At 37.7% G+C, this 15,559-nt stretch overlaps 1 protein-coding gene across 2 annotated transcripts; it reads left to right on the top strand.

Moving 5' to 3' along the window:
• Positions 1-12,600, top strand: LOC103705018 (P-loop containing nucleoside triphosphate hydrolases superfamily protein). Of its 2 annotated transcripts, XM_008788589.5 has the most exons (8): positions 1-399; positions 1,891-1,995; positions 2,209-2,286; positions 2,587-2,728; positions 2,854-2,924; positions 4,484-4,580; positions 6,882-7,105; positions 12,078-12,600. In XM_008788589.5, exons 1-8 carry the CDS (start codon positions 238-240, stop codon positions 12,321-12,323), a joined length of 1,125 nt encoding a protein of 374 aa, XP_008786811.4. In that variant the 5' UTR covers positions 1-237; the 3' UTR covers positions 12,324-12,600. The 2 variants fall into 2 exon arrangements, with proteins under 2 accessions (XP_008786811.4, XP_008786812.4); XM_008788590.5 differs by lacking the exon at positions 1,891-1,995 and having other exon boundaries at positions 90-399.
• The last annotated feature ends 2,959 nt before the right edge of the window (positions 12,601-15,559 follow it).

Here is a 15,559-nt window from a genome sequence, read left to right as displayed (position 1 = left end):
AGGGCTTTGCAGAGGTTTTGCCCTCACCCTTCTTCATTTCTTCTCTTCCCCGCATCGCCTCCAATGCAAACAACCACCAAGAGATCAAATAGAGGAGCAGAGGCATAGCGACATCTTATTCTTTCTTTTTTGGTCCCCCACCAAGCAAAAGAAAGAAAAAGAAAAGGAAAAAACCTGTTTCTCCTCCTCCTACTCCTTCTCCAGTAAGAGTTTGTTTTAGTGCCGGGTGAGGAGGGGATGGGGGTGGGGGCGAAGGTGGGGAAACGGATAGCGGATATGGGGTTCAACGCCAGCGGCGGGGTCATCAACTGGTTCCCTGGCCACATGGCCGCCGCCACTCGGGCCATCCGCGACCGCCTTAAGGTTGCCGACCTCGTCATTGAAGTCCGCGACTCTCGGGTCAGTCGTCCTTCTCCCTCGCTCTCTTCTTCTAGCAAGTGTATCGTTATGGATCATGAAAATATTTTTAATGGAAACTTAGTCGTTTTGCATGAAGGGAAGATGTCTGTAGTAAGGAGAATTGGCCTTGAGAACAAGTGCCTTCCACCTGCTTGACAATAAGATTTTGGGCTTTGAAGATGCAATTATATTTCTTTAGGAGGTTAGGCGCTTTGATTGTCTTCTTTGGCCTTCCGAAAGAGTCTGAAACTATCACCAAGCAGTTTCAACTTATCAGTGACACGAAATTGATCACGAATGCTGAATATATCTGAAGCTCGAAAGCTCATTTTCATTCAGCCAGGCGCAGTGAAAAAGAAGAGTTATAAGGGTCACACATAGAGGGAGTAGGCCCATGTGGGGAATTCATTTAGGCTGGATGTTTTAGAAAAATTATGTCATTGATGAGAATCTTATGTTTGTAGAGCTCTCTTATGTAGGAGGGGAACCTACATGTGATGGACCAGATAAAGAAAGGACTTGGATTAATGTGATAACTAGGTTTTGTGGATATTAGTGTGAGGTGGCTTCATGGTTGATTTTCTTCAGTTCTTGATAAATTCTTGTTATTCCTGGCTCAAACTCCCTTATCTATATTCTATTATATGTATAATGGGGTCATATAAGTTAGTTTTAGCTGAAACACCAAAACTGGCTCTAGTTTTGGGTTGGTTCTGAGGCAAAACTGATACTTTTGTTTCCAATGTAGAAGGTTTAGGTCAAACTTCAAACTTCCTGCTTTGACTACACCTTTTGGACTAAGGGTGCTAGGTTGAGAGTTTTCAGTCCATCCATGCTTACCTACCCTTTTAATGCTCTGTTTACATGCAATCAGCCCCTCTAGTGGGTATTTTTTAATTAGATTCTTTCCTTGGTTTGGGCTGTTTGCTTTTGTAAGAACTTTTTTTTTATCTCTTTTTTGATCTGGATGAAGGGGTTGAAACCATGTATTCTCTCTCCTTTACATATATGTCGTTGATGTTTTTAAAGGAATGTAAGAAAGGATTCTGAATTTTTGTGGTTCAAAGAGAAACTGAAGTTCTCTAATCTAGAAGTATCACTAGTCTTTCTATTATTTGTGTTCATGACATTCTTTTCTTTGTTTGCTTTTTTATTTGTGGTTTGATAAGTATTCCTAGTTGATTGTCAAAAATGGTAAATTTTCTCATACCTGATAGATTGTATATTTATTGATCTGTACCTTTTCTTTCCTTTTTCTCTCAAGAGCTTAGCATCATAAAATTCTATTTACATGAGTCTTTTTGGCCCAAGCATTGCCAAATTTATGCAATCAAACTCATCAATATGAGGCTGCAACATTTACAACTGCAAGTGCGAATGCTTGAAACATTTTAATTTGAGAGATATGAAGAGATATAAGATTATCTCTTTCTAATATTCTTTTTATCAGTTGACAAGAAGCTTATTTCTAATTCTGTAACTTACGGACAGATTCCATTATCCTCAGCCAATAAAGACTTTCAAAGTGTGCTTTCCTCTAAGAGACGTGTAATTGCTCTAAACAAGAAGGATTTAGCAAATCCGAATATAATGCATGTAAGTCGTCTTCTTTCAATTAATTATCTTGTTCGGGTTGATGGTATGGCCTCCTATGAAGTTACCCATCTATACTTCTGTTTTAATGTCTTTATCTCCTTTTCAAAGATTTTAATTATGGCTTTAGTACTTGTTGTTTTTCTCCTTGTTCATTCAATTAAATTTTTGAATTTGTATTCTTTACTATAGCATTTGTTTTCTCATAACTTGCAGCGTTGGGTTCGGCATTTTGATTCGTGCAAGGAAGATTGTCTTCCAATCAGTGCACACAGTAAAAGTTCTGTCACCCAGGTCAATAAAATTTATCATTATGTTACTATTATTATTGCCATTTACAGAATAGCCATTGCATTTATAATATGAATACTGTATATAAAACACCAAAAATAGAAACATTTTGTCTGATTATTCCACTTCTTTGTCAGCAATGACAATGTCCATTTACTTAGAATTTCATGAATACTTTCAAATTATATTGAAAAGATATGTCCATTTATCTATATTTCATGATTTTTAAAGACTACTGCATTTGTGTAATTATGTTGTAGTCCACGTTACGAAGAAATCTGATTTGTGGTTTATGAATGAAAGCTTCTTGCGCTTGTGGAATTAAAGCTGAAAGAAGTGATCTCTAGAGAACCTACACTTCTTGTCATTGTTGTTGGCATTCCTAATGTCGGCAAATCAGCTCTCATTAATTCCATCCATCAGATTGCAACTTCTCGTTTGCCTGGTAAGATTTGAAGTTACGAAGTATGCCACACTTTGCATCATTTGTTAGAAAAATTGGTGCATGCTTTCTCATCTTACCTAGTTTAAAAATATTAATCACATATTATTTTTGATGCTTCTTCGTAGTGGAGGAGAAGATCAAGCGAGCTACAGTGGGACCATTGCCAGGTGTTACGCAAGATATTGCAGGATATAAGGTCAAGTTCATATTTTTGAGCATTATTAAAAATGTTTGTTATTATTAGATGTTGATGTTCTTCGTGGTTTACCTGGGCTAAAAAGTGTTTCAATATCCTATTTTGCTTTTGCTATAACCTCTATTAAATCTCAGTTTCATATGTCTCTTATGGCATGTTAATTTTTCTGCAAGCAAAGGTTAAAGTCCAGGTTCGCTGTCTCGGTACCGGATTCCGTATCAGTTCCACACTAACATAGTGTTTGTATAGTAAGGTATGAGTTTTTTAGCGTACCAAATGTTGGTACGCCATCCGTACCGGAACCGGTTTGGTATTCGGTATGCCACCCGCACTGGAACCGGTACCGAATCAGTATGACATGCATGAGATAAGAGAGCATAATTTCCCTTAGCTCTCCTTTTTTTTTCAAAAACCAAATGATACGGTCAAGTCATTCTTGGTAACAGCTGAACAGGTCTTGGTAACAACCTGCCTCGACTTGTTTCCACAGGGACGGGCAGGACATCTTGGTCCATGAGTAGACTGATGTCCCACACCCGTCATTGGTACCATTTTCTTGTTGGAATGGTATGGTATCAGCAGGATGCATCAATATCACTAGTACCTAAAATCTCGATGTCCCGTCGGTACCTAAAGCCTTGACTCCAAGTATCATATTGGTGAGTGAGGACATTGACATGTTTTTGAAACACATCATCAATCTCATCTTTCAAGGGAAACCTTCAATACCAATGCATAGCCTTCTAGGGCAAGATTTTATTATTGATTAATTTTTCAATTGAAATTAGAATTTTTTGAGAATTAAAAAAATAGGTCAAGAAAATTTTAGGAAATTATTTAAAAATATACTAAATTGTTTTGAAAGTTTTGATTTTACTCAATGGTTTAGAATTGAGATAGTCAAAAAATTATCTAAAACAATATAATGTTAAAAAAACATCCTAAGAATGTAATTTATCATTTTAAATTTTGATGGTGGCGCAAGGTATGTTAATTTAAATGCCTATGAGATCGATATTCTAGGATAGCCTTTGTCAAAAACTTTAGTTTCTCTACATACCTTTAGAATGTAATGTTGCAATGCTTCCAAATCTTCTCAAAACCTACAAACTCTTATTTCATGTTCAGGGAATTTTGCCTCATTGGAAGAAATGAAGAAACAACAAGAAGTGTCCATTTATAACTTATACTTATCATGAGTTTGGTCCTGTAAGTTAATCTTGGTAACTCCAAAACCAGCTCCAGTTTCTGATTGATTTTGGCTACAATCGAAAAGTGTCAATTTCAAATTTTAGGTAGAAGTTCAAACAATGTTCCCGCTGTTATTCAATGCTTGTTACTAGTATGATAAGCCTCATTTCGATGAGAAACTGTTTTCTAGAATATTCTCTGGACATTGTGCAATAATATACTACCTATCCATTCATTTATCTGAATGGTTGTCTGTCTTATGGTTGGTATGTATACATGTATGCTGATTAACTTTTTCTAATTCCATGATTGTATATTTTGTGATTTTCTCAAAATCTATGAAGTAAGTTTAAAGATATGGTGGACAGATTGCAAACCGGCCTAGCATATATGTGTTGGATACACCAGGTGTGTTGATGCCTAGCATCCCAGATATTGAGACAGGTTTAAAGCTTGCTTTGACAGGTAAGTGCTATTTAATGGCTACTACTTTCTGTCTATCGTAGAATCACTATTGTCATTTGTTTAATGTTATTGTCTGTATTTGTTTTAAATTCAAATTTGTTGTAATGTGAGTTCCTTCACTGACAAGTTTCTTTCTTCGATCTCGTTTGGATGGTGCACCAAGCAAGGTCTACCGAATCGGTATAGAGACTCGTACCGGCCGGCACTCGGTACGGTTCGGTATCGAACCGAATTGGTAGGGCGTGCCGGTTCATGGACCGGCACATTTTAATTCTTTTTTTGGGAGTTCTCAAAAAAAATTATTTGGCAATCACTCTTTTCGCACTTTTTCTATGAATTTAAGTCTAATTTATTTTTTTGATGTTTTTTTGAATTTTTTTGATGTTTCTATGATTCTGATTTAACCTAGATGATGCATCTTATTGCTTTAAAATAATACAAATCATAAAATGAACAACATAAAATATTCTCAAATCAACATTTCTATGTGTCGAAAATACTCACAGAAGGTTTAACAGCTGATGAAAAAGCATTTCGTTGACTTCATAACAACAAAGGATAGGGTTTTCAAGAAGGCAGAGGTGGACCACCAAATGGCAAAGCTACCTTTCTATCACTCTACAAAGTCAGAGGAGGCATTCGCTCTAGACTTTGAGGAGACATATCCAGGATGCCATGCAGGTGAGCTTGGATGATCAATGGCAGCAGGATGAGGTGGCTAGGCATAGGGCTTGATTTAGGCCTACATACTACGATTCAGGCTCCGGTTCTGCGAGCACAAGGACATATCTAAAGTTTAGGATGACCTCAGTCAGGAAGGCCATTAGTAGAGGTGGTGACTGTATTGTATCTATGCTGGAGCTTTTGGTAGCAAAAAAAGTCATCTAGAAAGATTCCACTAGAAGCAGTCATCCACGATTTAGATCCACATGCCTTCTCCAACTGGGATTCGAAGCAGCAGAGGGTTGACAATGTTGAAGAAAGATAAGTAGGACCTGTGGCGAGCTATTAGATTTTGGTTCTACTTCAGTCATATTCTAGCAAAATAGACAATACATACTATTAGTCTGTCATTTTCTTCATACAGGTTGCTGGTCTCGGTGTAGATCCTTCAGGATCAAAGGACATCTACGGTGAACTTCTTGACAATAATAAAATGCTAGAGAAGTGGATTGCCTCATACAAGAGCAAGTGGCCTACATATGGACTGATGGTGATGTGTGATGGTTGGACCGGTCCTATTAAGTGGAACATTATCAACTTCTTGACATATTATAATATGAAGATTTTCTTCCACAAGTTGGTCGATGCTTCTGATCAGGTGCACGACACCACATACATCCTCAAATTGATGGAGGTGATTAATCAGGTAGGAGAGGAGAATGTCATGCAGGTCATAACTGATCATGGGTCACATTTAAGATCGCCGAAGAGATCTTAATGGAGCCGACCTGACCTAAATGACTTGTTGGGTCAAAAATTTTAGCCATGGACACGATCTGATCCGACCCAATCTTCTATTGAATTAGATCTGGGTCCAATATTAGGACCCGAACGAGAAACTGGGTTGGGTCGGGGTCACTCATGACTTGGTCCGACCCAACCCATTTGCACCCCTAGAAAGAAGATGAGGAATAGGAAATTGAAGTGGTGGGAGAGAGTGGAATGTTGGAAGAAACAAAATAAAATGCACACGTGGCTGCAGGCCACCAAATCCTACCAATGGGTGCTGCCAACAGGTGCCACTAGATTCGCTCTCTACACCTGTTTCCCTTCCTATCTTGTCTCTAATTCTCTTGGACATGATGGAAGGACGGTCCTTCAGCATGCATTTGCATCTAGGTTGATGTAACCTAAACATGGCTCAGGCAGTGGCCTAGGTTGGCTACCTAGACAAGCTGCCCAGGCCCTAGAAGAGGTTTGCAAGCGCTTGTCCTACCTGAGGTAGGTGCCTAGGCGGTTGCTTGGGCTTTTTTCTGAAACATGGAAGCTGACCCAAATGGTTGTAATGATGTTAGATAATAATGGTTGTTTATGGTTTTACATTTAAAGGAGTTTATTTTTTAAATTTAGAAAAGAAACTACCACATTTTTTTTTATTAATTCATTCATTTTACATATAGCAAGCCAAAATTTGCATAAACGACAAGTCACGAAAAATTTGCATAAAAAAATCTTCAAATTTAGAAGATCCGTTAAATCGACATGTACATCAAACTACCATCTTCATACTCGGATCTTCTATTAGGTTTATAAAGTATTGGATAACAACAACCTCATGTGTTTCCTCATATTGTTTAGGGGCTGTAAAAAATTCAGTTGTTGGTGAAGAGCGTCTTGCACAATATCTTTTGGCTGTTCTAAACACTCGGAAAACACCCTTACATTGGGAGCGTTTGGTGTGCTTGGACAACTATCAAAGAGAAGGACCAGAAACTATGCCTGATGAAGAGAATAACATATTTAAAGATTCATCACCGAAGAGGAGAAGGCGGTTGAATGAGTCTGATGTGTTATATATTGAGGTATTAAACATTTTACGGTTAAAATATTTGTTATTGTAAAGTAGCTTCATGCGACTGATGTCCATATTCAAAATTCACATAGTTTAACTTAGGAGGTAACTATAGTGAGTTTTACCTTTGGGTATCTAATAGCTTTAGTTCATTTCTTATTGGCTAACAGGGATCACTAAATCTATATTGACAATCTAGTTAGACGTCTAGTATATTTTACATTTCAATGTTTACAGCATTATATATTACTCTCTCGTAGTTCACTTATAAAATTGTTTGTGTACACTAAAGCTCACACTCATATTTTGGTTTAGGATAAGAGGACTAAACGAAGGAACACATTATTGTTCACCCATTTGTTTTTGCTTTGTGTGCACATGTGGTTGTTGAAGATAGTGAAAATGTCAAAATTGATTGTTTGTCCAATAAATGGACTTGGAGACAAACTACTAATGCTTTTCTATCACCTTCTCTTTATGTGCCTTTCTATATGCTTATTGCATATTTATATCTTTATCCTCTTTTTTATGAGGAACCAAGGTAGCATAAGCAATTTGTTTTAAAATGGCCTCATCCTTTGTTCCAATTGCATCGTTGATTCATTAAAAAAAAAATGTACATACACACATGACTAGATGCGGACCATTTTAGCTACTTCAGAAGGATTGGACAGGATCCATGAGTGAGAACCACCATATTAGGAAGCTGAATTATGCACCAAACTTCTGAAAGCCAAAACTTACCAGTACGATGTTCAATTGAGGTGTCCTTTTATTTGAAATTTGGTAACTTTTCGAGCTCCATGACAAGATGCCACCCCTTAAGGGTGCATCGACTAAGTGATCAAGGTTAAATTCCATCTTTTGGGCCTCCGAATGGGGCTAGTTGAAGCTTTTTTTTTTTTGAGAAAGACTTTGACTAGATATATTTCTTAATCCGGGAAGAATTAGGTAAAGTGGTTGAAAACAAAGTCAATGTAGAAATCGAGATCTACCTCTTATAGAATTTTTGCTTTTTTATGATTGTTTTTACTAGTTATATCTATTTCAAGAATGCTATATCCTCTTTCAACTAGAAGAGGAATCTTGCCCGAATTATGCAAGGGTAGACCTCACTTGTATAAGTAAAGTCTATGTAACTCGGTTTTTGTATTGATTGTTGAAAGAAAAGAGAATCTAGACTCTACATTAGCCAATTTTTCTTCTTCTTTCTATATTTTCATAGGACATTCGAATTGAACGGGTTGAGAGAATTCTCTCCAATCACATCAAGTTGGTCAGAGCTTTTGTCCTTTACATCTATGACTACCTTAATTTATGGTTAGATGCATGAGCGTCACATGCCGGTAAGAAAGGGGCTATGGATTATTGAAGTGCATCGAAGGATAAAAATGAGTGTGGCTACTATTTCTACCTCGATCGATGACGAGATGAATCGACATTTTGCACAATTAGAGAAGAAAATTGCTGAACTCATTTAATTCATATCATAGTGGGCGTATTCAATAAAAGCATCACCAACTCTTATAGCAAAGTTATTTTACATGTCTGGAGATGAGGATGTACCATCTAGTGAGGAGGATAAGGAACTTGCAGGCACTGAAAATTCATGTCTTCGGCCTTCTAAGTCAAAGCTTGAATCGAGATCCCTATGTATGATGGAATTGTCGATGTAGAGAAGCTTGATAGCTGGCTAGAGACCTAGTTCACTATCTATGGATATGCTAGTGTCCAAAAGGTAGCTTTTGCTTACCTCAAGCTTTCCAACCACGCTCTTCTTATCTGGTAGAATTCGTATATTAGAAACAACATCTTTAATATAACTTGGAGCAAATTTAAGAGCTTAATTAAAAAGCAATTTCACCTTGTTAGTCATGAGGAAGGTCAATACCTATTTCAGAAGTATGATCAATCTATTCAAGACTACACTATTGTATTCCACAAGCAAGCTATCTCACTCAGGATCTCTATCGATGATCATGTAGACTGTCCTCAATGTGACTGAGGTTGAGAAGCTACCTGAGCTTGAGCAAACAGACTCAAAATTAAGTTTGATAGCGAGAAAACCCAAAGTAGTGTCCAAGGCAGACCCAGAGAAATGAGAGAAACTCTTCCACTTAAAGATCCTGGTGAAGTATTGTATCATCGATGCTATTGTTGATCTTGAAAACTAGAGGAATCTCATTTCTTAAAGTTTGGTTCAAAAGCTAGAGTTGCAGACTAAGCCTTATCCGCGTCCCTACCATTTCAATTGGATTTAAAATGATGTCAAGCTAAAGATCCGCAGGCAATGTATATTTAAATTCGCAATAAGTGAGGTACATTGACGAGGTGACATGTGAAGTAGTTTCTTTGGATGTCTACCAGGTCATCTTTTGGAGTGCCTACCTTTGGGATCAAGATGCGGTCTTCCATAGTGATAGACGAGTATCAATTCATTAAGGACGGAAGAGAGTTTATGATCAATCCTCTATAACATAAGGAAATATAGATCTTGCAATCACTACCCAAGCAATGTGGCTTGTTAATGCCTGCAATAAATTCTTGTTGATGATGATATGAGAAGCTGATGCCATTTATGAGAGGGCAAGCTCTTGCCTCTTGTTTCCACTAACCACTCAACTGAAATCAAGATTGAGGGGGAGTCTTCAACGAGGAAGGATGGCAATGAGCGGCCTTCCATCTCGATCTCAATCGATCAATTGGTGGAATCAAGAGGTGAGAAGTGGGGCAAGTAGGTTGCCGAGATCCGGGAGTTAAGAAAACCAAGGCAAGGAACCAGTGCTACTAGCTGTAGATGATCTATGGTTGGAGTAGGAAAGACCACTAGACCAGGATTGCATTGCTGGAGGGTTAAAGAAAATAGATGCAAGGGATTGAAGCCTTTTGGATCTACTGGAGCGGTCAACTTCCTAGCAAAGCTAAGGGGTTCAACTGTGAGACAGGAAAGTAGGCATTTTTCCTTCTGTTTTGATTTAACATGCGCTAAAATTTCTAAACAAGGGGAGCCTTGAACTAGGAGGATCACCAGATTTGATATGGATCACTTTAGCTATTACGAGGAAGACTAAACCGAGTCTAAGAGTGAGATCTACCATATTGGAAAGCTAAATCACGTGCTAAACTTCCGAAGGCTATAACTTGCCTGTAAAACATCTGATAGGATGCTCTTTACGACATGGCGCCACCCTTAAGGGTACGACTCATCAAACAATTAGTGCCAAATTCCATTGTTGGGTCCTCAAAATGGGCTGATTAAAGCAATATTTTTTTTTTTGGCAAAGACTTTGATGGAGCATATCTTCCCGTCCAGAAAAATTAGGTAGAAGGTAGAGATCTACCTTTCATAGAATTTTAGTATTTTCATGATTATTTCCACTAGTTATGTCTATTTTTGAAAGGTATGTCCTCTTTCAACTGGAAAAGGAATGCAGCCCGAATTGTACAAGGGTAGACTTTGCTAGACTCTATTTTTGCCAATTTTCTACTTTTCCTAAATTTTCTTAAAAAAATCAAGTCCAATGGGTTGAGGGAATTATTTATTTCTCCCCGATTGAATCATAAATACATACATAAATTCATAAAATCACCAAATATTTAACTGTTTGGGGTCTAATTGTGAACTGATTGCAATTATTAATTAAGCTATATTTCATGTTAGCACACGTTTGCAAATCCTTTATGCAATTGTCATCTAAGCTCTTTTCAGCTTTTCACTCCTTTACTAACCCTTCTACTAAATTCTATTATTGGGCTATAATATCTTTTGGAAGATGGCTTTAGTGATTGAAATTAGTCTTCATTATCTTCAGTTGGTATAATTTGAATTGTTTCTCTTATTCGTTAATTTTTTATCCTATTTTTAATAGTTAAACACATCTAGATGGTATGTGAATATAGAATTCTTTTGTCCTCTAGGAAAGATTTGGAAGGTAATTTGCAAAGTTAGCCAACCTAGTGGCTAGGGCATGTTTGCGCTCCTCGATCCTTTTGTTATACTTTTGCCAAGGCTTTGTGAATGCCTGACTCATTCTTTCTGATAATATTTTGATAAGGGAACGTGCTCCAATATACATAAGTAGGAGATGATCTGAAACTGCAGCACACTGATCTGGACACATTTTCCATATTCATGCTTGTGTACCTTTTATTCATTTTTGTTATGAATCACCTTTGAATATTTGGACAACAATGGGAAGTTCTAAAAGCCATATTGTGCAAATGACATCACATGATCATGCCTGCAACATGTCTGTTCAACTCCCATATTGTTTACATTATCTGTTAGGTGTAGTTTTGATGAATTTCAGAGGTGACAGTTTTAAACATACATAATTTAATATATTGGAGGGATGGTGCCCAAGCGGAAAATAAAAAAGAGAGGTGGTGGCGGTGGCGGGGGGTATGAAATGGTGGTGGAATTGAGGTTGTAAATAGTGCAGCAAAGATTTAATTGTTGAAACCCACAGAAGGGCTGTTCTACTAGTTAATTTTAACTTAATTCAATAGAGATTATTGTTCTCATACTTGTAAATCCTAACTTGATCTGAAAGAGATGAAAATCTAGGAAATGCTTTTGTAGCATATTTTTTGTAATATGTATGCTCTTCTGTCAATATGTTGTTGAGATTGGATGGTATTTCAGCAGAGCTATATAATCTTTTATTCTTATCATGTGGAATATAATCATCAACTTCAAGAAGATCTTTTTCTATAATGATATACATATCTTGATTTTGATTAGTGAAGTTACTACGAAGAGTTTCTATCATCTGTAGAATTTCTGTCTCACAACCAGTTGACCACCAGGGTTGCTCATGGACATCCACCTGACACTACCTCTGCTTACTAGTTAATTGATGAACATTAGTTGATGATTTTGTTCTTGTAATGGGCTTGTTCTGCATTTTAAAAATCTGGATATCCTACAAAACCATCCTTTTATCCTTGTATATTAAATCATAGCCATTTGTTCTCCACAGGATGTTGTCAAGGAAGTACAGCGGACATTGTATGTTACATTTAAAGAATTTAAGGGCAACTTGGAGGAAGAGAATGAACTAGAAAGTCTAATCGACACACAGCTTGCAGCACTCAGAAAATCATTCAGAATACCGCACAAGGCATCTGCTGAAGCTCGAACAATGGTCTCCAAGAAGCTAATAACTTTATTTAGAATGGGGAAACTGGGCCCCTTCATTCTCGACAATCTTCCAAACACTTCATAATATGTCCCTTGCCACTCAAATGAGCAAAAGTGTCAAGTATTTTATATATGCGATGTTCAAAAGAGCCATGATACTCATACCTGACTGCCCCTTTCCTTTCTCTCTCTCTCTTTTTTCCCCTATGATGAATGGAATGAAACAGGTTAAAGGAAACAAAAAGGGGCAATGCAAAAGCAAACGATCAAATATAACTTAAAAAATTGGGGACATAGTTAACTTATTAGCCTCATCTTGAGCTTGTAATCATGGTTTTTGAATGATAATCTTTTCTGGCCTAGTATGAGAACTGAAGAAATTTTTAATTATAGCACAAGTGTTGTATCCATATTGGCAAATGCTGCCATGATTGATGTTTTGAGGGACTGCTTGGCACTAAAATGGTTTTACTCTGACCTGAATGAGTTTTGTGAAAATGCCTGATCCTTGGAGCCTATACTGGAAAAACTGTTAGGAAACTGATTTTCTTAATTACTGATAGCTTTAGGCAACTAGTTCTAGTTATGGTCATAGTTTTGCCTGAGGTGTTTCAGACTTGCTACGAGTGTAGTGATTGTTCAATGGGAGGACATGGCATTTCATATTCAGAAAAATTTGGGGGTATTATATTGTGGGCCATGGAAAAACTAAATGACTATTTAGTTGCCCCTGCTTTCTGAAAATACGGTGGCTGATGTAAACCTGTAATTATTCAGTGACAGCTTTTTGGTGATCGCTGCTGCTGACAATCTGGGAACCCATAACTTTCAAATCCCTGGATCTTATATACTCTATGCTCGTCATATTTATTTTTTTTTTTTAAATTTCTTTGATGGATTGACTCGCTGATCTTGCAGAGAATAATGGATGGAATACTGGGTTGATTTCATGTCTATTTCTAGAGATTGATAGCCGGATTCTTAACATGGCTGTGCCAACAGGGGACTGGCCTGATTAACTACAGGTAATTATTGTTGAGGCCTATCAGTTGTGCATCAAGATAATTCAGATAGAGTCCCAGCTTTGAAGTCAAAAACTGCACCAGAGTGAAGCATCTCTAGTGAAAAAAAAAAGTGAGATACAAAATATAAAATAATATAATTAATTATATATATTTAAATTATAATAAAAATATCGATATTTAAAATTTTGTAGAGTGATGATGTCTTTTTTAGATATTTCAATCATTAGCATTATGGTCGGCAGAACCATCCCAAATCGGACGGTTCCGACCGTTCTGAGCCGTACCGGCAGCTCATCGATACGGTTCCAGTAATAAAAATGAAATTCGTTGCTAGAGCCGGAGAAGGAAAGAAAGAGAGAGCGAGTGGGAGAGGGAGGGAGAGGGCGGAGGGCCGGCGGAGGCTGCAAGAACGAGGTCGCGACCGGTTTGTCTGTTTCGATCGAAACAGGGGTAGGATCGTGGCTTAAAAATTTTACGATTTTTAAGGGAAGTCGATTTAAAAATTTTGCCACCCTCAACTAACCTCTCTCTCTCCTTTTTCTCTCTTTCTTTTTCTCTCTCTCACGGTCTGCGTGCCGTCTCCTTCGTTGATATAGGCCCGAAACGGTCCGTACCGACTCGTGCCGCCGAAAAATCGGTACAGTGCCTAGTACCGATACTACCGACCTTGATTAGCATAATTAGGAGGCTAATCAACTCATCCCTCTCGTCAAGCAACGTTGTAGTCTTGTACGCTCATCCCATAAGGAACACGCTCTAGGTTATAATCAATCTCGAATCTCTCATTAAAGCTCTAGTTCTGAAAGGTGTACCTTAGCTAATAATACGGTTATGGAAGGGCTCATCCAAATATGCCAATAGCAACATTCGATCCATAAGATGTTTCGAGCTGAGTATGGTAGTAGCCACCGGAAGACGATAGCTTAAACGTACCATATTCATAACCGTATTCATATGGATCATAGGCTGCCTGTGGCTGTAGGTAATAAAATCCAGCAGACAATTTAGAATCTAACATATCTATGGATCCTACTTTACATGCAAGATCATCTGCAACTGCATCGTGTCCTCTTGAACGATCTCGAGGAGTCAGTCTGTTTATGCAATTATACTCACGAGCTTTGCTAGATTGTGCGCCTAGTCCCTGTCCTATATGGCATGCATAAACTAAGATTCACTAGTGAATCGAAGACCATTCTGCGGCTGTCTTATTAATGGTGGTCTCATATCCCCCACTCTTCCTAGCCGGTAGATCCATTATCAACAAAACTGTCATCGCTACTCCTCCTAATCTCTAAATATGGGAGAACTGACTTCTCCTCCACACTCTCCATTAGGGTTGCAACTATTTTTTTTCCTTTTTCTGCTGTGCTGAACAGCTGCCTGCTTTTTCTTTGCGCCCCTCTCTACTTAGCTATGCTGGAAAAATTGATACCACCTTCCTGACTGAGTTGACTGGGTAGCATGGTGGCTTCGTCTAACCAACTCTCGATCATATTTTCGGAAGGATGTTTCAGACAATGAGTCATGTGATGACCAGATTCCCAATAACCCCTACAATTATCGTTGATTGGCTTCTCCCTCCCTTCTTATCTATTAAATTACCATTTTTTCTGTATATATATTTCTTATATACATAGTATATTCTCACCCAACTCCTCTTCCTAACTCATATTATGAAACGACATAACAAGAGACATTTTGATGTGAAATTTTGGATAACAATGTTTTGTACAAGACTGAAATATTGATTATTTCTGCAAAAAAAGTGATATTGGAGTTGCCATCCTAATGCCCAATTTCAAATGAGGTGTAGTATAAGGTTCTTTTTTCAATTATGGTTACAATGTAGGCGATCACTGCACTCCTTATATATTCATACTTAAATGAGAGGTTTAGCCTCTCTCAAACAAAGGTTTTGCTACGGTGCTTTTTATCCAACTGCAATATTTTTTGTGCGCTTACACACACGTACTCTCTCACATACTTGACCACACCTGCGTGTAGTATAAGGGTGACATTCTAGTCGCTAAAATACAAGCACAGGTCTAAAAAACCCATGCGAACATAACAATGACCGTGCACACATCACGAACTCTCCATTGGAGCACACTTGCATGCCCTTTTAGCACAATGCAAGTAGAGTTACTAAAAGCCCCATATGCTTTGTGTTACAGACTCACACCTAAAAGCTTAAGCTTTCATGTGTGATATTTTTTTACTAGTTAATATGAGACTATGACAATCTCCTCCACAAATCTCGTGACTTCCTCATCATGATTGGCTCCTACTTGAA

Source organism: Phoenix dactylifera, chromosome 14 (assembly GCF_051530095.1).
Source record: "Phoenix dactylifera cultivar Ajwa chromosome 14, Ajwa_hap1_PhDact_Kaust_v1.1, whole genome shotgun sequence".
Lineage (NCBI taxonomy): Eukaryota > Viridiplantae > Streptophyta > Magnoliopsida > Arecales > Arecaceae > Phoenix > Phoenix dactylifera.
The sequence above is the reverse complement of the archived record's forward strand: the minus strand, read 5'-3'. Positions and strand labels throughout refer to the sequence as shown.